We start from the raw sequence: 23,622 nt of genomic DNA on the forward strand, positions 1-23,622 counted from the left end.
TGTCTTGTTTTAATCCTTTATAAAATAGTTTTATCATAATCACAACTAGAAAATTCTTCACAAAAGGCAACTTTTCTGTGGTTCCGAGTCTAATTTTAACCTGAGCACCATTGTGGGTGTGTATCTTTTACTAGACTTATGTGTATGTTTAAGACACTTCTTGACTACGTAGCCCTGGATGCCCTTAAGGAAAATAGGCTGGCCTCAAACTAGTTGGCGACCTCTGTGTTTCTGCTTCCTGAACACTGAAATTGCTGGTACACTCATTTATTTATTTTTTAAAGGGTCTTTATTTATTTATATAGGTGGTGGGCTTCATAGCTATGTCTCTATGCAAACAATAACACAAGTCAAAGTGAAGTGCTAAGCTCTGAAAATAGCCATAACGCCACGTCCCAATATTTGTTCTGTTTCATATGCATTAAGCAAAGATAACTGGGCAACATAAACTCAGATACCATTGTTAGCTGAATTGTAGATATGACGTTGACTTGTGGAGAGGACTGGAAACAATCACAAGATGCAATTATGTCGATATTCCATAACATTTTCAAAACTAGAAATGTGATTTCCCAGCACTGTCATAGTTAAGCAATCCTAAGAAATTCTTTCCTGCAATTAAAACAGGAAAAGGCTGGCCTCTCAAATTAAATTTTAGAAACGTTTAAAAGGTGATTTAAATGTTCATATTTCAGGATATCAGGTGAAAAGTGTTGTCCGTGCTAAGAAAATCAGGTCTCCTATGACCAAATTAACTTACAGGGAATGTTTTTGATGCCAAGAAGACTGTAATATCCGTGTAAACTTGTCTGCATTGAGCATTAAGTTATTTAAGTAGGAGTTCAAGAGAAACACAAAAGTTTACACGTAATTTTTCCTACCAGAGTCACAAGAAAAGGCAGGCGAAGGAAGGGAAGAGTGGAGTCAACAACACGTGTTTAAAAATGCACAGACATTAGAACCTTTGTCCCTAGTCTCTTTTCTAGCTCACTTTAGTAAGACTTTAGACTGCACAGGCCAACTGTGTGCTTTTTTCTGTGTGTGAGACATGTCCCCAAAGTGAGCCTTTTAGGAACTTTGCAGGTGAGATCCTTCATTCTCCAGGGGTGGCATAGATCCTGCGGCATCCCTAGGACCAAACCCCTTGGCTCTGTCACGAGCTGCTGACTTTGAAGGCTTTCTTTTCCCAAGATCCCTGGCTTCTGCTCCAGGTCCTAATGTTCTAGGCTCTTTTAGGTTCTTCTCTCAGGTTCTGGCCCTGGAGGGCTCAGGGAGGCACAGTGGACTAAGAACACTAGAACAGACAGTGTGGCCTTGTGCCAGCCTCTGCTTAGCAGATTTAAACAGTGCTGTGACCGGTATGGTCTATGGCAGGCCAGCAGATATCTAAGAAAGATTTCTTAGGATGCTTCAGATGGCCCATATAATTAATTTTAACTATAACTCCAGAGCTAATGATTTATAATCAATCATCTCATTTAAAAGCCAGCGGGATCATTTTCACCAAGGAACCTGAAACTATGCTATTTCTGTGGCCTGTAAAAACCTTTCGGCAGGCTTTAAAATCTGAATTGAATGTATCGCTTTAACAAGAGATTGAGGATGTCTAGCCAAGCTGAAGCTCCTTTGGAACGTGTCTAGGCTGAGGGGAAAGCCAGGCAGTCTGGCAGGCCTTGTCTCACGTCAGCAGTGGTGGGTTGCGTGAGGTACGCACCTCATGCTACATTTTAGCTTCCAGAAGACAAAGCAACATCAAAGTGACAAGAGTTGGCAAACAGGAGTACCCGACTGGATCAAGGAGCCACAGAGTGCATAAAAGAGCCCTGTGAAAGAGCTACCCCCGTTGGAGAAACTGAAGCCACCAGACAGAATCACTGATAGAAAGAAGGTAGGGGTGCCTCTACTCCCTCTTGTTCCAGGATGAAAAGATATGACCACGGGGGACTTTTCTACAGCATTAGTGGTGGGGGTTGCAGAGGGGGCACGTAGACCCCATCTTTATCTATCACAAGTCTGAGAACGCTGGCAGGCTCCCCAGCCTGCTTTAAACTGCTTTTAGGTTGTAAACGATGGCCACACTTGGTGGAAACCAGTTACTCTTTAAGGGCACATGGCTGTTGGGGTATTTAAACTGAGGGAGCCTAGATTGGGGGCTTCCAGGTGCTCAGGAGGCTCACATTAATTAACTCCACCCCAAGGAACAAAATCTATCCCCTCTAGTGACTGGGGGTACACTGGAAGCTGTTCCCGAGTTAGGCTGGGTCTAAGCCTTTGCTGGAGTCTTCCAGGTGGCCACTTTCTAAGTCTGATGCTGTCTTGACCTCATGCTTGGTTTTAACTGGGTCCTCAAGCAGTTCTTTTAAGCAGTCCCTACTGTCTCAGTAATGAGCATCGATCCTGGCCATCTGACCACCTAGTTCCTAGAAAGCGGAGAATGTCCTGTGCGTGTTTTCAGACAGAAAGAAAAGCAGCTTGTCAAAAAGTCCATGATGTATGTCACAACATTTCAATTCAATGGGAAAAATCTATAATGGTCTCTTCTACAGTGACACACATATTATAAAACCAATCACCAAATATTACAGCATAGTTTACTACAGATTCCTTCCAAAATTCATAAGCCTTCATTATATGACAGAATTGCTACACAAAGCATATTACCTTTTTGACAAATAAAAACAAACATGCTAACTGAAAGTAAGATGGGGCGTATCAACAGGGGCGGCTTAGACACATACCAGTTAAGACTAGTTTAATAAAATCTAGGACGTAATAAACCTCCTGTTACTTAATGCTGTATCCTTCAATTTTATGCCTTGAAAGGAAAATTTAAAAAGATCTTGCAATTTATGCAGCATCTATTACATATAAAACTACATCCAAACTTAGCTTTTACGAAATGCCATTTTAATGGGATCAATTACCAGCCAGTAGATCTGCCGATGCTGATGAACTAGAAACAGCCTGTGGTGCTGGCTGGGTTTCAGAAGCACTACTTCCAAACGCATCTATCCATTATCCATCGTGCAGCAAGAAAGTAAGAGGGTCAAACAGTGAGTGACCAAGCAAGCCAAGTGTGACACACACACACAGAGACATGCACATAGGTGGCATTCTGTATGGAGAGCCCGCCTCCTGGGAATGTGAAATGACTAGGTGCCCTAACTCAGGCTCTAAGCAGCTTGTCCTATCTTATAGTCTAACTCAGATATATAAATATATATAATATATAGTTTCTGTTTGCACTGGGAGCCTCCCCAAGAGCAGGGATTACAGGTGTGCGACACAGTGCTCTGCTCTAGAGTTTAGCCTCTCAAGAGAGGTCTAGAATGTTTAATGTGCCTCCCTAAATGATTAAGACATAGACTTTTTAAATGAATAAATATTTCAAACTAGAACCCATCATTCATTAAAAACAGGATTGAGATTTTTTTAAGCGAAGGTGAAACAGAATTTGTCGCTTCCCATTCAAGCTTCTACACATCTCATGTGCTCAGTGCAGCCACACTCCCTGTACCTATGCGTCTGACTTCAGTGTCTGAGCACTTTCAGGAGGTCGGCCAGCATCTGTGACTTCTTTGTACCCTCATATGTGAGGCACGGTGTGTACCAGGATGCGTCAGTGACAGTAGATGATCCATGAGGGTACAATATGCAGAGATGATGCTCTAGCCCAAAGACACTCACATTTATGGATACTCAGGACTCAGTTCAGACCTGTCTTTCCTGCAAGCTTACTGCTAACAAGGAACTTCAGCCCGCAGATAGGCATACAGATAACCAATCGATATAAATAATGTACCTTTCTCTTTTCAAGTAAAAGGAAGAGAAAGAATACACTTAAGAAAATCTCCAAGTGCTCTGTAAAGATTTAAAAAACACCAAGTCCAATGGACATAAATCCACGGCACTATGTAGGCTGGCATCTAACTGGCTTGTTTTCAATTCTGAATTACCTAGTTAATGTTTATGTTGTTTTGAAGGGCTTGAGAGTGTTAATGTAACCAGTAGGTCAGGATCTTAGAGTAGGCAGTGGAGAGGGACTCTAAACAGGTGATTAAAACCTAGGATGAACGAAAGGCTGAAAACAAGAAGACGTCACATGGAGAATGCTTTGGCTTTGTTAGACCATGCACTGAAAGCTGTGAGGAGCTGGGAGGATGGCCGTGATGGCGGCACAGAGATGGGAAAGGTTGGCACAACACAAGTTCACATGTGAGAAACAAAAGCAACTGAATGGTCAAAAGAAGCAAAATGAATTAGAATGAAAGAAGAGGGTCCACTCAGAACAACAAAAAAAAGACTCCAGTGACGTAAGTGCTGAGAGAGGAGTGATACGCACCCCCAAAAAGGTCTATGACACCCGAGGACTCCGCCTTTGCAGGAGAGGCAGTGGATGCAGGCGACGGCGCTGCAAACGCGTCCACTGCAGTGAAGAACAGGGGAACATGACGGTCATCCTCAGCACAGTGAAACCCAGACCCTGACAATGGCCTCAAGAGTTCAGTTACAGAAAGAGAGAGGAAAAATCTAAACAGTTAAGGGAAGCAAATGAAAAACTGGCCCTTCAATGGTAGACCATTTAGTGGGAAACACAACCTTACATTTGACACATCAACCTTTACCAGTTGCTGATGGGCTAGAGAATGAGGTTCTTCGTTTAGTCTTGGAGCACATAAGGCAAACCTATAAGATATTACATCACCTTTCCCTACCTGAGCTCCCCGCACCCACGACCCTCCAGAGACGCTCTGAAGGCTTGACCTGGGAGAAGCACTCACCGGATAAGAGGTCAGCAGTGAGAGAACTCTCAGGCACCGGAGAGGCCCCTCGTGGTGGGGAGGAGAAAGCGTCTTCCGAAAGTGAAAGAAACCAAAACCAAGCAGAAGTAAGTAGAGGAAGGCTGAAATCAGAGCCACACGTCTAACCAAAGCATTAATTGCAGCAACCAGAAAGGGTGTCACCAGGGACACATTCTACATAAAGAGAGTTGAAGAAAACCGTTGCTTTGCTTTACCTGTGCCAAACAGGTCTATGCTAGGAGCCACGTCCGGCTTAGATGCCGCAGCAACTTCAGGAGCAGAATCAAACAAATCTAAGACCAAGAACACACAGGCCTTCGCTCAGTCCGAAAGTCAAGCCTGTGACAGCGTCACTTGCCCGTTTTCTGACAGCATTCACAAGAACGCCAGGTTAAGTAGCAAATGGACTCTAGAGACCCATCCAACTATAGTTTTCATGCATGTGGGTCACGTATGCATTACAGGGCCAGGGTCAAGCCACCGGGTAAGAGGGATTTAGTGACAGTGACAAATTACCACCAAAGATATCTAGAGCAGGAGGAGCAGCAGCGGTGGCAGCAGCAGCAGCAGAGGTGGTGGCAGTGGTCGTAGCTGCAGCGGCGGTGGTGGTGGTGGTGGCGGCAGCAGTGGCTGCCACAGCCGTGGGAGCAGGAGAAGGAGCAGTTGCGGGAACTGGAGGGGCTGTGCTAGCTGTAGGGGTAACTACAGGAGCGCTGGTCTCAGGTGGCTTCATTGCAAAGAGGTCGAGCTCAGGTGCAGCCTCTGCGCTACCTTCAGATGGGGCAAAAGGGTCTTTTGGAAAGGAAAGTGGAGACACACACACAGCATCAGTCAGGAAGGAGCAAGAGAAAGAACTATCACTACAGGCAAGAAGACACGTCACACACATTTACACACTAGCTAGGCCTCAAGGTTACATGGGTTTCACTACTGTCTTATTAGCAATTGGGGTGTTTTTCTAAAGAAAAAGAAGAAAATACAGTTGGTATTGCAAGTTTAATCTGAACTATTCTGTAGGGTGCTGTGAGATTAAACTATACTTTTGGTCTAGGGGTCGTTAGTGTTCGTGCCCTTACCTAATCTAGGCAATTTGGTAGCTCTGAAAGTTCATTAAAACATGTCAATATATTTGAACTCAGTATCAGAAAGAATGCGTTAGGGGGGGGAAAACATTAAGAGGGCATACTTGCACCGAGAAAAATTGTCAATCTTGAGGAATTGCCAATTTTGATAAGTATGCACTTCACTGTCTTAATGTTTTCAGTGTCAGCGTTATTTATTCGGTTATGAGGAATGAGTTTACACTAATACGAAAGCAAAATTAGAAAAACATATGGCCACATCTAACTATGCAGACTTCACATCAGGACAGAAAAACAACAGACTGGCTCATGTGTAAACCCACCATTTCCTGAGCATGCATCAAGAGCTGCAGCCACCGGGGCCGGGGTAGCTGGTGCCGTGGCCCCTTCGGATGCTGCAGGGGCCTCCCCAGGAGAAGCTGCAAAGGCATCTTGGGTGCAGTTTTAAAAATAACAGAAATCAAAGGAATAAAAAGAGAAGAAAATATAGTAAAAGAACCGAGTTAAGTTGTGAAGAAAGCTCCCTTATACAACACGAATGTTTCATGCATTGTTGGCGATCACAAAATAATCGAGTTTTGTGCATCTCCCTGTTGGTTAACATGTGAATGGTGGTATGTGGATACCACCAGAGGCCAGCGTGATCCAACAAGATTCTCATTGTATAAGGGTTCTAAAAAGCATGTTTTAGGTTTCATTAGAAATTAATGGATGCAAAAAATTAAAACACAAAATAACTTTACTATGTAATTTAAGACATTAAACTTTCATGTCCAGATAGTGTTTCTTCGCTGCATTTTGCCTTATACCTCTGACTGGTGGCTTCCAGAAAAATCCAATGTCTTCTCTGTATGCAAATAATATTAAATAGATAATGACTATATAAATAAATACTTTAATTTTAAAATTAGTCTAGTGCCGACGACAACATCGTAATGTTAACATGAAAGGTTTGGTAAATATTCAGGAAAGTCTTCGCTAACCTTGGGAAGGTCAGATACACAGGGCATGATGCTTAATGCCTTTATTTCTACTTACATTGATTGCTTTCAAATATTATTATATTTTCTAGTTATTTGGAAAGTGATCTGTTTCCAACAGGATAAAAATATAATTTCATGTTTTAAGACTACGAGTGCATTGTTTACAGAGGGAACCCATCAACATACTAGTAGGCCCAGCCCATAAAAACATGTTGTATTTTCTTTTTCCAATGCTAGGGGTGGGACCCAGAGCCTTCCACACTACGTTCTAGCCCTAAACAGACATCGATGGCAGAGGGATGCAAACCCTTCCCAGTGCATGCCCAGAGCAAACCATGCTCATTACAGAGCTTATCAAGAGTCTTTAGTTGCAAGAATGAAGACAAAGCCTTCGGGGAATGGGGTCAACCCATGTGTACCTGCCATTCCTTATTTATAATAGATTTTACTGGTGTGTCCTAGAGGACTGACCCCCACTCACTAAGAGGCATTGGTCAAACATGACTGGGAAACGTCACACAGTACAGCGTATAGCTGCTTTCTCAGAGAGCCATTCAATGCATTAAGCCTGGGGAAGTCCTGTGGTCAAGGTCCTTGTTTCCTAGTTGAATGCAGCAAGTAACAAACTTGTCTAGGTAGAAGGAAGCTAGGGAACATCTTTAGTCTTTACGTTTTGTGGAATAAAGAAAAATAATAACATTACGAGAGGCTCATTTGAGTTAAAGTTTTTTTAAAAACACCATCAGAGCACATATTAATTTAATCTGATTGCTTCTCCCAGCTGTCCTGAGGGAATGTATGTTGTGCTGATGGGGGCTGGGAAACCTGTGAATAAACTGGAGAAATAAAACCACTCCAGGGGCAGTACAGACCCAGATGACACCAGAGGGCTGTGGGCAGCCATGAGAACCCAAGGTAGATGTGTGGTGGCAGGGGCCAGAGGGATGCCAGCAGAGGGTAGGTTAGAAGTCCTCGCAATATTCTGCCATGGTCAGGGATCTTTCTATGGCTCTATACTAAGAACTGAGACCAGTGGCTCTGGGGGGAAAAAGACAAATTTTTGAAAATTATCAAAATTTAACTTGTGTAATTATTTTAAATGGTGCCTTTTATTACCTCCACTCTGTAAGAAGAGAACCAGAGTTCAGAGATTCTCAAGTATTCTACCCACACAAAACCATGCGAATCAGCACAGAACTTCGTCTAGCCATTCCACGACATGTGCCTACCTTACAGCATCTTGTTGCACACGAGAATATAGGAAACATGTTTTTCAGTTAAAAACAATAACTCGAGTAACTTGATCAAGGCCATGCAGCCCATAAATGGCTGAGTTGGGATTTAGTCAGCTAAGGCTTGCTGGAGCTCTGTGTGTTCAGACACCAGACTCAACCAGACTCAACGGTCACAAGCCACGCCCCACAGCTCACTGCTCCTTCTACCCTGTCAGCCGCACGTCTCTTTTCAATGCTGCTCGTGTTAGTTATGACTAAACATTAGGAATCTAACTATTGACTCCCATCAAAACAATATAGCAACTTAAATGGGCCGCTCACAGAGGACAATAAAACATTTTGCAGGGATAAATCTGAAAATTTCCTCAAATTCTCATTTTAATGTACTAAAATACATTCGTGCACATGCTGTTTGTTTTAAACTGCAACATTTAAAATTTTACATTCATGAAGTTTCATAGCTGTATTTTTCTGAAATTAAAACTCACTATGCTTATTTCTAGAGAAATCTATATTGCTATAAACATTACGTAGAATAAAAATATGTTTTGTTTCTTTGAAATGGAGTCTTGCTCTGTAGCTCAGGCTGGCCCAGAACTTACTGCATAGCTCTGGCTGGCCTCAAATTTGCTATTCTCTTCCAGGAGCCTCCTGGGTATGACTAGCATATCTGACATAAAAATATATTTTTTAAGTTATTCAAATAAGTGTGGCTGATACCTTTACTCAAGTTCAATTTGTATCCATCTTAGAGATCTAAAAATATTTTTTTTTGGTTCTTTTTTTTTCGGAGCTGGGGACCGAACCCAGGGCCTTGCGCTTCCTAGGTAAGCGCTCTACCACTGAGCTAAATCCCCAGCCCCTAAAAATATTTTAATGTGGTCCCAGAGAGCTAAAATATTTAAAAAAATATTTGAAAGTGGCCCAACAGATTTAAGCTTAGTATTTATTTAAGACAGTTCTAAATGACTTGTTTTAAACAAGACAAAAAGAACATGAAACAAATTAGTGGGAAATTCCTGAAGATTACAAAAAGGCAGCAGGGCTCATAGACACCCATGGTGGGCAGAGCTTCTCCAGCTGTCTGAGGCTGGGAGGCAGTTCACAGAGCTAAGCAGAGAAATGAAGTCCATGGTGAGCCTCACAGAGGGGCTCTGCCTCACTCAGGTCCTTGCCAGAGGACAGAGGGACATGATGAAAATACAGGGCAGCTGGGACTCTGCAGTGACCCTTCTTACGATTTATATTTAAAGGTAACAATAATGTCACCGTGATGGCCTTGACAGAAGCGCAGGGTTTTCTACTTGACAGGCACCAATCACGAAAAGCATCACGGTTCAAGCAGTGTTTTAAAGAAACACCTGGGGCTTTGTTATTCTGGAAAGTTAAGGGGAAAGCGAGGCAGACCTGCCTGATGTCTGACCTGCCTGATGTCTGAGATGTAACCAAGCTCCTGTGACGTGGACTGAAAAAAACAGCAGTGATTACAGAAGCGCTTCAGTGCTACACTGTGGTCTGGCCTGTTCACATTCTCCATCGGCCTCGCACAAGAAACCGTCAGACTCAATGCCAGTGGCAGGGCACAGAGAGGAAGCTGAAGGAGCTAATTTTAAAAATTAAGCTCTAACTTTCTTTTTTAACCTTGAAAGAAAGCACAACACTGACAAGGGGCATTCTGCTTTTGAGAAGGTCCTGCTAGGGAAACGCTGTAAGGTCTGTAGTCCTCTCTTCTCTGCTTTTTAAGGAGACTTCTTTCTGTCAGAGTGAAGATACAGCAAGGGGACAGACAATTTCTGTGGTGAGATTGCAGCAGAAATACTATGTCTAGCTAACACGACTTGTCTTGGATGACTTCAGAGCCCGGGGCACTGCACACAGAAGAAAGGTATGTACTGTGGAAGTGTTCATCGCTAGGGGAATGCACGGATTCCACCACCGCCTGCCAAACCTCTCCTGGCCTCACCGCCACTTGCTTCTTTTAACTTCTTTACAATATTTTCAAAATGTCCTGGGAAATGTGCTATAAAGTAATGAAGAAACATGAAACGGTCATGAGTCTAACACCCCTAGATGTGTGCCAGTGCACAGCGGCTCCACACGGATGCGACATGTAGATGAACTGGCTTCTGATGCTCCTTGTGTCTGAGAGAACTGTGGGGCGCTCTGCTGGGTCAGAAATGGCACCTACACAGAAAGCATATTTCTGAACAATCCTTTCTAAAACTGACCTGCACCTGTTTTTAATCAGCCAGGTCAAGGGCTGCTCAGACAGCCTCTCAAAGTTCCAAAGTCAAGACGACCCTACATTTTACTGAAACACAATTATCAAAAGTAGGTATAGTGGTCAACTCTCTGTCCAGTCATCTAAATTTTAATTCCTCTTGTCTATATTTCTCTATATAAATATATCTATGATATATTTACCAATATCTATATCTATCATCTATCTATCTATCTATCTATCTATCTATCTATCTATCTATCTATCATCTACCTACCTACTTATCTATCCAGATATAGGTATAGATATATTGGTCTGAGTGTTAAGGAATCATTTAAGCTAGGATTGTTTTTTTTCATGGTATTTAAGTTTGAATCTAGTCCCAAAGCCACAGCTAAATGTGTCAGAAGCCCTAGATGTGTGCATGTGCAGAGGCCCTGCAGGAAGACCATGTGTGGGCCAGAGTCTGGCAGCAGCTTAGATCCTGATGTAAAATCCATTGGGCTCACAGGGCCACAGTGTCTGCTCCAGTAGTGCCAAAACTGCAGGGAGAGGAGCTCGCGAGTTTAGCACTGTCAAGCAGATATGAACCAGCACTGGAAAAATACTTACACTCCGCCATGCTGTTAACATAGTATAAGGTAATTCAGAAGCCTTTGGTCTCAGCCATCTTGAAAGGAATGAAGTAGTGGCGTGGCACACTAACCTCCAAAGAGATCCACTTCTGTAGTGGCAGCTGTCACAGCTGTGGTGGCTGAGGCAGAAGCTGAAGCAGGTTCAGTGGTTGTAGTAGGAGGGGAAGGTTCTGGTGCAAATGGGTCAGAAATCGGTGCTTCAGAGGGAACAGAGGAAAGTGCAGCCAAGGAATCTGTATTTCATCAGAGACAGAGCAAAAGAGAGAGGAGGAAAGGACAGGAGATAGACCAGACTCCAAAAGGCCACAGGAAGACGCTTCGGACATCTCTCACAGGAGGAGTTCAAAAACAAGGCTTACTCACCCTCTCCCAAAAGGTCTACCGATGTCCAGGGGGTGGCAGCGTATGAAGAAATAAAGAATTCCAGCTGAAACATCTGACTGTGCCAGTGTGCAAGCAGGGAGAGGCTCGGGCCCACCCGAACTTTCTGCACTTCCCGGGCCATTCGTAATCAGAGCACAAATGCATAACCAACTCTCATCATGGAACTTCCAAGCAGGAAGAGACCCTAGGCAATCTCTAGACTAAGCTATTCATGTTACAGATGGAAAAAGATAGGGGGCGAGGAAGGTTAAGAGTCTTAAATAACTCTGAAAAACCCAATCTATATCCAAAAAGATAGAGCTTTTCACCTCCATTATCCCTGCATACCCCTTCACCTGCTGTGACTGATGCCATCCATCGGTAATTAGCAGAATTTTGTTGCCTGTTCTTTATTTCTTTCCTATCTCCCACTCTCCGTCTTTGAGGCTAGGCACCCTGTGTAGCCCAGGTTACATTGTTACATAACTCAGAACCACCGGTTTAGGGGTGACTCTGACCACAGAGACCCTCCCACATCAATCATTAATCAAGACGGTACCCTCCAGACAGGCAGACGGTGTCAGCTAGACAGGCGATACCTTAATTGAGGTTTGTGTCAAGGTGACAGAACTAACCATCACCGCAGATCTTTCTTAATAGCAGGGTCCGTGATTAGTCTTGAAACCGTGATTTGTGAAGGATTAAACCACAGAAGACACAAATTAAAGTAGGAGGATTCAATTCATTTATAAGAGACACATAATTAAAGGCCTTTTTTTGCATTATAAAAACGGCTAGAAAATATTCACTGTAACAAAACGACGTTATTCTCGTAACAAAGGAGCTAACATTCTTTAGTGACCTACGACTGGATTGTTTCAAGCAACTATGGCGATTAAGTGTGCTCATTTAGTTAAAGGGCTTAGCTATCCCTGGAACACATCAAATGTTCCATAAGGAAAGCTAGGACCAGGAACTTCAAAGCGCCTGTAATCTGTCCAGTGTCAGGTGTGTAGGCAGCACAGCCTACAGACTCCACACCCCAGATTTTCTTAACATGGTAGGAAGAAGATCATAAAGCCACTAGCACTACACTAACAATGCATGTGGAAAGTATTAGTTACACTAACTCATAATATTATTTTCAAAAGCATATCGGTTATTAATTTCAATTTTAATAAAACCCTAGCAACAATCTTCTATTTCTCAAAAAAGCAGGAATTTCATGTCAAATATTTAGAAGAAGAAATTGTGTGCTTTTCCAGGCCTTAGATACAGACTCAAAGCCGCTCATTTACTTGTGCCTCTAAAACACAGATTTACTGTGAGTAAATGAAAATATTCTTTCTTTTATGAAGGCAAAGGTAGGATTCATAACAGCTCTGTTTTTTTTTTTTTTTGTTTTTTTTTTGACAATGGGCTTGTTACCAGTCTGATTAAAAACTAAATTCATAAGTAATTTAAGCTAGATTTATTAAATACAAATTTGCTGAAATTTTACTGTTTTATACTAATATAAAAATATTATCATCACAACGTGTCTCCTGAAAGAGAAACGGCTGTAACCTCAGGAAGAATTCACCGACTTCACCTTGGCATCCTGAAATCCTTTCAGTAAAGCTCAGATGAGAGACAATCCAACACGCTTTCAGAGTTCGTTTCACTGTCTAGTTATATAAAATTTAAATTCTACGATATTCAAAATCAGATGTGGCTCGATGCTAAGACACAAGACTGGTAAACTGGTTTTACGCTTCACTTAGTCAAACGAGGCAAAGGCATCTACGAGGAAGCCTGGCCTCGCTCCAGCACACTTTACAGGAGAAACCCAGGAGAGTGAGGACTGCTTCTCATTTCACTTGAGAGGCTCTCAAGCTTTAGTTTTCTTAGAAACAGAGATTTAATGATCATCGCCCCCACCTCCCCCAGCTCCCTACTATTAAATGCTTTAGTTCTGGGTGTTTGAGAAGTTGTCTAACCAGGCAGGCAGCCTACCACAAGGCTTGCCCAGCCTGCCATCCCCTTTGCAATGACTGTGAGATGTGCGCCATCTAGTGGGGAAGGCTAGAATTAAAAATAAATTGCCTCAAGGGCAGTGGTACAAGTCACCAAACAGTTCTAACACTAAAAAGCATGAACGCCATATTGAGATCTGGTAGAAACGAGGAAACTAGAAAGAGGCCATTGGGGATACAATATAATGCAGGCAACAGAAGAGCAGAGGCGAATACGGGGATGGGAAGCTATAGGGGTGAGGTTGGCGGGAAGAGGAGCTGAGAGGACAGATAGAGGGAGTGTTAACCTAAAAAACAAGGGTTATGAAAAAGCCACAAAAAATCTATCATCTTGCAACCAAATTCTTAAAAAAATGTAATTTACTTTTTTTTAAAAAAAGGAGTTTTAAGAAAAATACCCTGCATGGCTGGAGAAATCTGCTACCCCCCAGTGCTGGGGTGGGATGTCCCCCTGACACGTTATTAGTCAGGGAGACCACAGAGGTCTCCAGGCAAGACAGACTTGGTTTCCTACCAGTCTTCGGTAATAAGGTCCCATTGCTGAAGACACTGTATACCTTGGTTGTATGATCTAGAGAAATTGAGCTGGAATTGAGCTGTAAAGTCCCTCACTGATGGCTAGATTTCATAGTCCTGGAGGGCGCTATATCAGCTGCTGGAGGAGAAAAACCAACAACAGACTTACCCAGACCATGTGCCAGGCAAGATGTACCCACCTGTGCAATGGTGGCACTACAGTTATGCGGGCAACCAACTGCTCTGATTGGACTCAAGGACTAATCTACGGAAGGTATCTAAGCCTGCCACTGTAAATTTCATCAAAAAACACACACCAGAGAACATGTGCCTTGGGGTGGGGGAAACTGAATACTGTTGTTTAGCTGAATTTTATCTTATAAAATATTTATGTTTCTGCCCATAGACAAATGCTACTCTCAGTCTTAATGAGAGAAGCCTCTCTTTCCAGTGAACGGCAGTCAATGCACAGACTCATGGATATAACAAGGTCCTGGGAATAAGTTAACAGATAGTTCTCAGCCCTTAACACAGTACTTACTCTGTCCCCTTTAAGATTTCGGGAACACTGTGGGAAAGGAGGTGAAAAGAACGTAGAAGCTAGCAGATGGAGAGAAGGGTTTGGAAATGCTGTCATCAGGCCACCACATCCACGAGCTCTGTAGCTTTGTGAATGCTGGGTCTGCTTAGGAATAAATCTCTCAACAGTGAGGCACTGGAGGATGGGCCCAGTCTCTCTACTCCTCAGTGCTGAACTATTTGTTACTGATAGAAATGGGAGATGGGAAGTCACTGGCTTGTGACCTCACCGGACTCCAATCAATAGTAACAATCTAAAACTCATGCAGATGGTGCCGATTAAACTACATGAGTCACTAAGCAAAACCAAGGTTATGAATCTGGCGAAGGGCCGGTTGGGACACAGAGTTGCCAACAAGAACGCTGTGCTGGTTAGTGCTATCCTCGCCTTGACACAAACTAGGGCTGTCCTGGAAATGGGAACCTCAGTTGAGGAAGTGCCTCCATCAGATGGGCCCACAGGCAAGCACCTGGACATTTCTTGATTAATGACTGATGTGGGAGGGTGAGTAGTCCTGACCGACCTAGGAAAGCAAGCAGATCCAGCTAGTAAGCAGTGTTCTTCCATGGTTTCCTGCTTCCAGGTCCCTGCCTTGAGTTACTGACTTGACTTTCCTCCTCAAGTCGCTTTTGGTTTGCAATAAAAAGCAAACTAAGACATATGGGGAGGAGGTAAGAATGAGTTTGGGGGTGTGGTATAATACATATTATCAGAATATATTATATACATGTATAAAATAGTCAAAGAACAGAATAAATTAAAGTGTGAACACATAGTGACAAACACATGACAGAATTAAAAATAACACATTCATGTAATATTCAAGTTGTTTTTATACAATCCAATGAATTTATAACTAACATTAAAATTTTAATTATAAAAATTTTATTATTAAAGTTGTTATGAATTTCGTGGCTGAGAAAGTTTGACGTGAGGGTATGGATCTGAAAAGTTATCAAACAGGAAAACACAATATGTTATGTGGATGCAAAGAATCATTAACAAAGCAGAACTGAGTATTTAAAAGATTTTAAAATATTTAAAGATGAACGTCCTTCTGCAGGCTTTCCAGCAACAGTTTTCTTTCTCAATTGAAAGGCAACAACAAAGTTAAAGTTTAGGGAGCCGATTTCCGAAACTATTTAATGACTGCCACCCTAACAGTTGACTCTGGAGAATGGCTACCTGTTTACAATGTCTGCACTTCTAGCTGTCAACTTTAGTTTTGAGCTGCTATCTTTCTGTTACTCTTGTTACCAAGCACCTGAGTAATGAAATGAAAAGATTACAAAGACTCAGGACGGGCAGACTCAGGAAGGAGTGGACAAGTGCCAGTAACGGAACCAGGGGCCCTTCCTGCCTCAATGTCTGAGTTCTGCCCCGCTGTCCTCCCCATGCTGTCCCTGCTCAGACAGAATCCTCCACTGGGACTCTCCACTGTGCAGTCAGGATGGTTAGGACTTCTGGTCATGGGTGTTGCAGTAACACAGCTAATGTACTGCAGCCCCCACATTTCCTAAGAGAAAGTTCCCAGCCAGGATGCACTTCTTCCTTTAGACTAGCAAGCTTTTAATAAGTTCACCCGGAGACTAATTATCTAAGGGCAACGCACCTTCATTTGACTGTGTTCCTTCCTGTTAATTAAGGACACTGATTCTGAAATGTTCTATTAAATTACAGATCTAGTCTCACAGTAGTAGAAATATTTTCTGCCTGGAAGAAAAAGCAACCTAAAGGGTAGGAGGTTTTTGCCTAAATGGATACCAACGGCTTTCTATGGAGCCTAGTGGTCTTAGCCTAACGTGTCTGTGCAAATTCCTGTCAATTCTGGTTCCTCAAATACCCCAGGCCAGCTTTATCATCTAACAGCTTTTCTCTTTTGAATTACCAAGTTTTCTACCATGTTGCCTTCCCAGTCGTGTCATCATACCTTGAACTTTGAATTTTAATGGGTAGTCTGCTGTTGTAGAACACAGAAATGACGCTGCACACTTTTGAGAATCATGAAGTCACTTTAATTTTACTCTGTCTTAGATGTTTTTAATCAAACATTTATGAGGAGGCCTGTGAAACAATTGGAACTGCAATGCCTAGCTGTGTTTTCTTGCAGCCGGTTAGTGTAGGAGAACCCTTTTCTGATACAAACTAGAGTGTAAAATCGATTTCAGTCTCATGAAGTCAGATACAACGTGAACAACATTACAACCTAGGCACTGTATTTGACTAAACCAAATTGTTAATGCTTCTTAGAGTAACCTGGAAAATACGTGGAAGGGACTAACCTAAGGTAATCGTTTTTAGAAAATAATTACTAAAAATAAGATTTTAGAATCACAAAAAAAATTGCTTCTTTTGTTTCAACTGTAGATCATATATACTATTTGAACTTTTGAACTGTAGTATGTGGAGTTCCTGTGCCTTTCACAGTATATACTTTGATCAGTGGTACCATCCTGAGAAATTTTCCCACCAAGTTTCTAATAGCATTGTTGATGACTGGAACGCACAGACGATAATTATAGCCCAAATTAAAACGGCCACAGAGAATGCCCCGCAATCCCCGTGCTCGTCAGGCTCACTCACCTCCCCACGCAGTGGCTCCCCCAGTAGGTGGTGGTACAGGCGCTGCTGCCCCCGCAGCTGCTCCGGAGAAGTCTGGCTGAAGATCAAGGAGATCGCTTGATGGCTTAGCAGAGCTGGAAGGAAAGCAGGCTTCACAATCAGACTCTGAAATATCATAATGCCAAGTGTTTTACAACATAGACACGTGCAGAAAATATCACAAAGGCTTGGAATCACTGTAAAAGAAAAGATGTGTGGGCTTTGAGGGGCAGGTGGTCTCTGTTACTCCTCAACTCTGCCGTTACAGCAGAGGAAAGCCACGAACGATACAGAAGATAGAAACAAATCATCACACTCTGTCTCAATAAAACTTTATTTACAAAAAGAGGTGATGATCTGGGTAAAATCCCACAGGACATCAAATATATACATATGTAACACCACGTGGGTTTTTTTTTTCTAATACAGAAAAAAACTATCCTAAGAACCCACAAACCAAATAATATTAAAATGAATAAAAGTTAATTAATTAATTTTTTTCCCAATCTAGATGATAATACGTCGTTTGCCTCTCAGCAGGCTCACCTTCCAAAGAAGCCTAAGTTTTAGTACTCGGAGCATGGGCTCAAACTGCTGAGTGTCCTGGAATCTTACTCATTGTGCAACCTTAAAGGCTTATCCCATGTTACGTCTTCAGAATCTTGATTTTAACGAGCTCTCCTATGATCCCCAGCTACACTCAGATCTGAGGAGCACAACTGCCATCCCTCTAGCCCTCAGAGGAGGCTCAGGCTCCCCATCTGCCTTCAAAACCAGCAGCTTCGCCATTGTCCTTCGACAGACCGTAGATGGCTAAGCGATCTTCTACTGAAGAAAGGAGCCTGCTGCTTCCGAGACCCTGAGGCTTTGCGTCAGTGACAGGTATAAACACAACTAGACTAATTAACAGAAAAGGGAGATGTATTTATTACTGAGAGCTCAATTGGGGACATATGAGGGTTCAGGGTTTGACCCTAGCAGCACACAAATAAAAACATTATAAATAATAAGAGCTTAGTCAAATTTTTCATAAGAAACAATTTATTCTGGTGTGTCAGCAGAAAGCACTTGGTTCTGCCAACAGATAAGCAGCAGAAGCAAGCGGGTGCAGCACAGAGTAAACAGGGGAGCGATATGTATATTCATAACTGTTTAAAATAGAAACCTGTGAGAAGCATGCAGCCTCTGGAGAGACTGCACTCCTAAAAGAGTCCCAGACACTCTCAAACAAGGCTAGAATCTCTCATGGTGAAAGAAAGATCTGACTCAAAAAATATTATTTGTAGAAGCCTTTCTGGGCTGGTGACTCATTTTAGGGAGTATTGAGATGGTCTCTTCCTATCACCTTAGTAGAGTTCATTCTATGGCCCAACTAATCAGCCTGTAACTGTGAGGTTTACTCAACTGACAGGGTTTTATCACATAGCCCAGTCTGGCCCCTAACTTGTTATACAGTCCAGACTGGCTCTGAACTCTGAGATTCTCAGATTTCTATGCTGCGACCACAGGCTTCTGCCACCTGTTCATGGGTTTGAAGCACTCTGAAACACCTTCTAAGCTCATCACAGGAAGAACTGATTTTACTAGAGACTTTGCATACCATCTAGCCCTAGAAGGACCTGCAGTATATAAGTCTTTCTTTTTCAGATTGTTTCCCTAAATTTACAAGTCACATCACAGGTTGCCTCAAGGATTTAAGAGGTACAAGTTTAATTAAGAGTCCCAAAGAGGGGCTGGGGATTTAGCTCAGTGGTAGAGTGCTTACCTAGGAAGCACAAGGCCCTGGGTTCGGTCCCCAGCTCCGAAAAAAAGAACCAAAAAAAAAAAAAAAAAAAAAAAGAGTCCCAAAGAACTCACTTTATACTGGAAAAATAGCCTCAAGTCACATAGTATCAGGACTGTACATAAAAATGCAAAAAAAAAAAAGCGATTCAAAATACTAATAACAAGTTGGCTACAAACTCGTTAACTGACCTGACTGGGGCAGCCGCGGATGCTGTTGCAAAGATGTCGACTGGTGGGGACGTGTCGATAGTTTTAGCTGGTGTAGAATTAGGAGATGTAACAGTTGTGGCTGGAGAAGACTGAAAATGAAGATCATAGCACAGGCACATCAAAAGTGCATCTAGATTTCACCGAGCAGCAGGGCTTTGGCCTGCTGACCCATGACCTTCCAAACATTTATTCTGCAACTCCTCACAGGAGGAAAAGCTCAAGAGAAACTGAAATCAAGAACTATAATAATCACTTTGGCCCAAAGGCACCTCGAGCTTGAAACAGTTAAGTGTAACTTAAGTAAAATTTGCTAAAATACGTGCTCTAACATTAGAGTGACTAAAAATCAAGCTAAACATATTTCCTAAACTTAAAATTGTTAGGTCACAAGGTATCAAAAAGGATCAACAGTGACAACTGCTATAAAACCAGTATTTTTTTTTTTTTTTTGCCTCTCAATCTAAATATACTTCTTATCTTCTCAGACAACTTTAACATCTGGACATTTAACTTAAATACTTCATAGCTGGCAGGGAATAATTCAAAAATAATATTTAAGTCACTGCAATCTGAAGGTATGACTATATTTCATTACAGTATAAAATAAAAACTTTAAAGTGAAATAAAATCTTAACCTTTGGGCTGGGAAGATGGTTCCATTGGTAAAGTGCTTGCTATGTAAACCCAGGGACCTGAGTTCTGTCCTCCAACATCTATATACAAGTGCTATAGGATGTGTGTGTAACCCCAGCACTGGGGGCAGGGGGCAGAGATAGGTGGGGCCCTGAACACCACTGACCAGCTGGTTTAACCACATCAGTGATGTCTGAGAGATTTTGTCTCAGAAGGGTAAAGTAGACCTAGAATGAAAAGGTCACCTGATATCAACCCTAGCTTTCAAATACATGTGCGCACATGGGCGCACACGCACGCACGCACACACGCACGCACGCACGCACGCACGCACACACAAATACCTTGTTTCCTCTAATTTTTAAAGAGGTACTAATAGTTTATGTATTAGGATATTAAAATTCTGTGGTCACTATCACTATTCTCTTCTACTTGGTCCAGTGTATTTAACTTTCCAGGAAATAAAATGCATGAAGCTCGGGAGCAAGCAGAGGCTCTGCCACGAGATTCAAGTTCAACAGATTTGAAAAGTCCCAACGGTCACTTTAAAACAAAGGACTGATAAGAAAGCCATGGGAAATCCTGCCACTGTAAGAATGTCTAGGACTTACTCATGCTACAAAATATCCAATGGTATCACAGTTCCATAGCTACGTAGCTCCCAAGCCCTGAGAGCCATGAAGAGATAAACACAGGGCAGTGTAGCTACTGTTGCTGGGAAAACCACAAACGAATTCTCTCTCGGGGACAAAAAGGTTAAGGCTTCCCAGTGGAGCACAATAAGGAATATGACAAACGCCTTGTACCAAGAACCTCTAATGTAACAGGAGAACTCACAAAATGCAACAGTGACAAACTGAGACTGTCCTAAAGGAAGCCCTGACCCAGCCACACTGAAGAGTCATAACCTGGACATTTTCACACCAGCAGCATGGTTTCAACGGTATGTCTTCTTATCAGTAAAATTGAAAAGATTTCTGCTTAATTTTTTTCTTCAGGCCCTGTGAGAACTTAAACAGCCGGCCAGGCACAGGCAAAGCACATGCCGTTTGGAAATCACTGGCACAGTCTGTAATGGCAGCAATTACATAATGGAAATCCATCAAGGAAAAAGCACATCTCTCACACCTCTGCCTACAAAATGCAATGGCAGATGTGAAGTGCAGACCATGCGAGCACATGCTCTTCTCAGGGAAAGCCCTCATCCTGCCCTTTCATTGGCTCAGAAGGAGAGATGGCTGAGGGAATTATTACTAAGAGGACGTTAGCGGGCGTGCTTGGGGCAAAGGCACCTAATAACATTCCCCCTGTACCATTAAAACACACACAGCACCCTGTGCCGACCTAGATCACGGATTCACAATATGTGAAAAGAATTTTTAATTATCATACGTTGTACAGATATGTATGTTTTCAGCTGTCACATAAGTACAAGAAAAATCTCATCCGTTTAAAAACTGGGGTTCTGGGGTTGGGGATTTAGCTCAGCGGTAGAGCACTTGCCTAGCAAGCGCAAGGCCCTGGGTTCGGTCCCCAGCTCCGAAAAAAAGAAAAATAAAAAATAAAAACTGGGGTTCTAAGAGAAAGCCAAATCACATATAAAAATAACTTAATCTTTTTTCAAAAATGTAAATCAAGTGACCCATCTGTTCTACTCCTAGATGCATACCCTAAGCAAATTGAAGCTGGAGTCTCAAGCAGATACTCCTTTTTTACACATATTTTAAAAAATGTATTTAGTTTTATTTGTATGTGTGTGTTCCTAACTGTCTAAAAGTACCATGTGCATGCAGTGCCTACAGAGGCCAGAAGAGGGCATCAGATTCCCTTTCAACTGGAATTACAGGAGGATGTGAGCCACTCAGTGTGGGTGTTGGGAACTGAACCTAGGTCCCTCTGCAAAAGCTGTGATTGCCCTTAACCACTGAGCTATCTCTCCAGTCCTCAGTCAGACATTTCACACTATAGTTATATCAGTACTGTTTGTCATACTGACAATCTGGAAGTCACTTAAATACTCATTGGAGGAAAAATGAACAAATGGTAGTGTGTGCATGCATATGTGTAGAAGACTGCTTTTCAACCTCAAAAAGGAAATCCTGGCTTCTGAAGCTAAGACTGATTCCCAAAGACATTAAGACATTAAATAAAACCAATAACTTATGAAAGGACAGACTGGACCTACTCAGATGAGGTATTCAATTTATAGATGTGGAAAGAATGGTGGTTTCCAGGGACTGAGGTCAGGAGACGTGGGCATTACTGTTTCATGACTCTGGACTTTCATTTCTGGAAGATGGGAAAAATCCCGAGAGTGTGTTACGGCATGACTGCTGTATCACAGTATAAATACGCTCAGTGCTTTGAGCTCTACCGTGAACAATATGTAAAAAGAGAAGACTCGAGAAACAACCAACTTACCTTACTTAATGGAGAGGGAGCACCAGATCTAAAGGAAATACAAGAAAATAAAACATGACTGCACCTGACTTCATCCGGCGTCAGATTATTTTCACAGAGCTCTTTATAACAACAGAGGAGCTTAGAACACTTGACTTCAGCTCAGTGATATCCTTTTCCCAATATTTCCACTGACTTACAATCCCTTAGCGGACATTCTTAATTTCAAAACCATCTTCTCTTTAGTCATGTATTAATGCTTATGCCTATCAAAAACACAGTTCAATTCTCAATTTCTAAAACTTACCCAAGGTTTCTGAATATGTACACTATGTAAGCTGATACCTGTTTATTATTTCAAAAAGTTAGGAAGCTCAAAAACAGAATCATACATTGCAGTTCATTTAATTTCAACTGACGGAACCCTAGAGGAAAAAGGACAAGATCCTGTGAGCTGTGTGAATGAACCAGACCCACCGTGCACAGCCACACTCCTGCTTGTGTATTAGATTTTCATGCCTATAATGGAAACACTTTAGAAAAAAATGTTCCCGTGTTTTTTGTCATAATCAGTGGGAGTCTGGGGAAGAGCAGTGTCCGTGCTTAGTTCTGATTAAGGAGAAAACAGTCTTACGGTTAGCACTGGTTCTAGCACATGTCACAGACAGACACATGTCTGAAACGTCTGCCTACGCGGCTCACACTTTCCCAACCTGGGTGGGGGGAGCATAAAATGAGTAAGACCAAAATGAAGCGAGCACACTCCAATGCTAGCTGTGGTCAGGTCAGCTCTGAGGATGGCTGTCACCCAGCTCAGAGCAGAGGTTAGTAAGTGGGAGTCTGTTCAACACCGTGCAGTCCCACCTATTCACAGACACGGTATGCTAGCTTTCCTACCGCATGCAAGCCCGTAACTTCCCACTTAAACGGCTCTGCTAAAGTGAAGTGATTCCGTTTTTTGCGTTTACAGAAAGAGATTTAGGAACCAAAGAATCTAGAACACCATAAGGTTGAAATCTCATGAACTTTTGGATATTTTCCCACTCACATCATTTCCTTCATACTTATGGAAAGGGAGGGAAACTAAATATATCAAATGAAGAAAAAATTAAACAAAAAGGAGAAAAATAAAAACCCAAGAAAACAACAACATCAACAACATTTACTTGGCAAAAACAAAGAAACCACAAACACCCTTGACATGGTCACTTTCGGAGAACAAATCTCTTTTCTCTCAGTCAGGTTTCGTGAGCCAATTCTTTAAAGTACTTGGGGGTGGGGGGGCGGGGAGAGGGGCGGGGAGAACTGAAATATTTACCAGTCAACGCACAGATACTGGTAATAGCTTCATACCTCACAGCAAGTACAACTAAAACTGACAGAATACTGCCCTCTGCTGTTAAAGAACTCAATTTCAAGCTGTGTGAGAAAGAATTGTAACTGGTACCGTCATCTGCATTTAAACCCCACAAGGCACCCTTACCAGCGATACCTGTAGCTACCCCACGGATTAAACAGACAAGCAGGGAATGGGTTGTCTCTCCTGAGCTGACAGGACACC

General features: G+C 42.4%; 1 protein-coding gene across 24 annotated transcripts in view; it reads right to left on the reverse strand.

Moving 5' to 3' along the window:
• Snap91 (synaptosome associated protein 91) overlaps nt 1–23,622 on the reverse strand; it is a 106,680-nt gene that overhangs the window by 20,066 nt on the left and 62,992 nt on the right. For 5 of the 24 annotated variants that reach the window (XM_087563605.1, XM_087563602.1, XM_087563603.1 and 2 more), the window contains exons 11-21: nt 22,083–22,110; nt 19,008–19,117; nt 17,016–17,128; nt 11,322–11,336; nt 11,030–11,191; nt 6,208–6,315; nt 5,319–5,594; nt 5,018–5,095; nt 4,782–4,853; nt 4,343–4,426; nt 2,925–3,008 (exon numbers count right to left, since the gene is read on the reverse strand). In XM_087563605.1, the coding sequence (XP_087419731.1) occupies nt 2,925–3,008; nt 4,343–4,426; nt 4,782–4,853; nt 5,018–5,095; nt 5,319–5,594; nt 6,208–6,315; nt 11,030–11,191; nt 11,322–11,336; nt 17,016–17,128; nt 19,008–19,117; nt 22,083–22,110 (1,130 nt within the window). 24 annotated transcript variants of the gene reach the window in all.

Source organism: Rattus norvegicus, chromosome 8 (genome assembly GCF_021556685.1).
Source record: "Rattus norvegicus strain SHRSP/BbbUtx chromosome 8, alternate assembly SHRSP_T2T, whole genome shotgun sequence".
Classification (NCBI taxonomy): domain Eukaryota; kingdom Metazoa; phylum Chordata; class Mammalia; order Rodentia; family Muridae; genus Rattus; species Rattus norvegicus.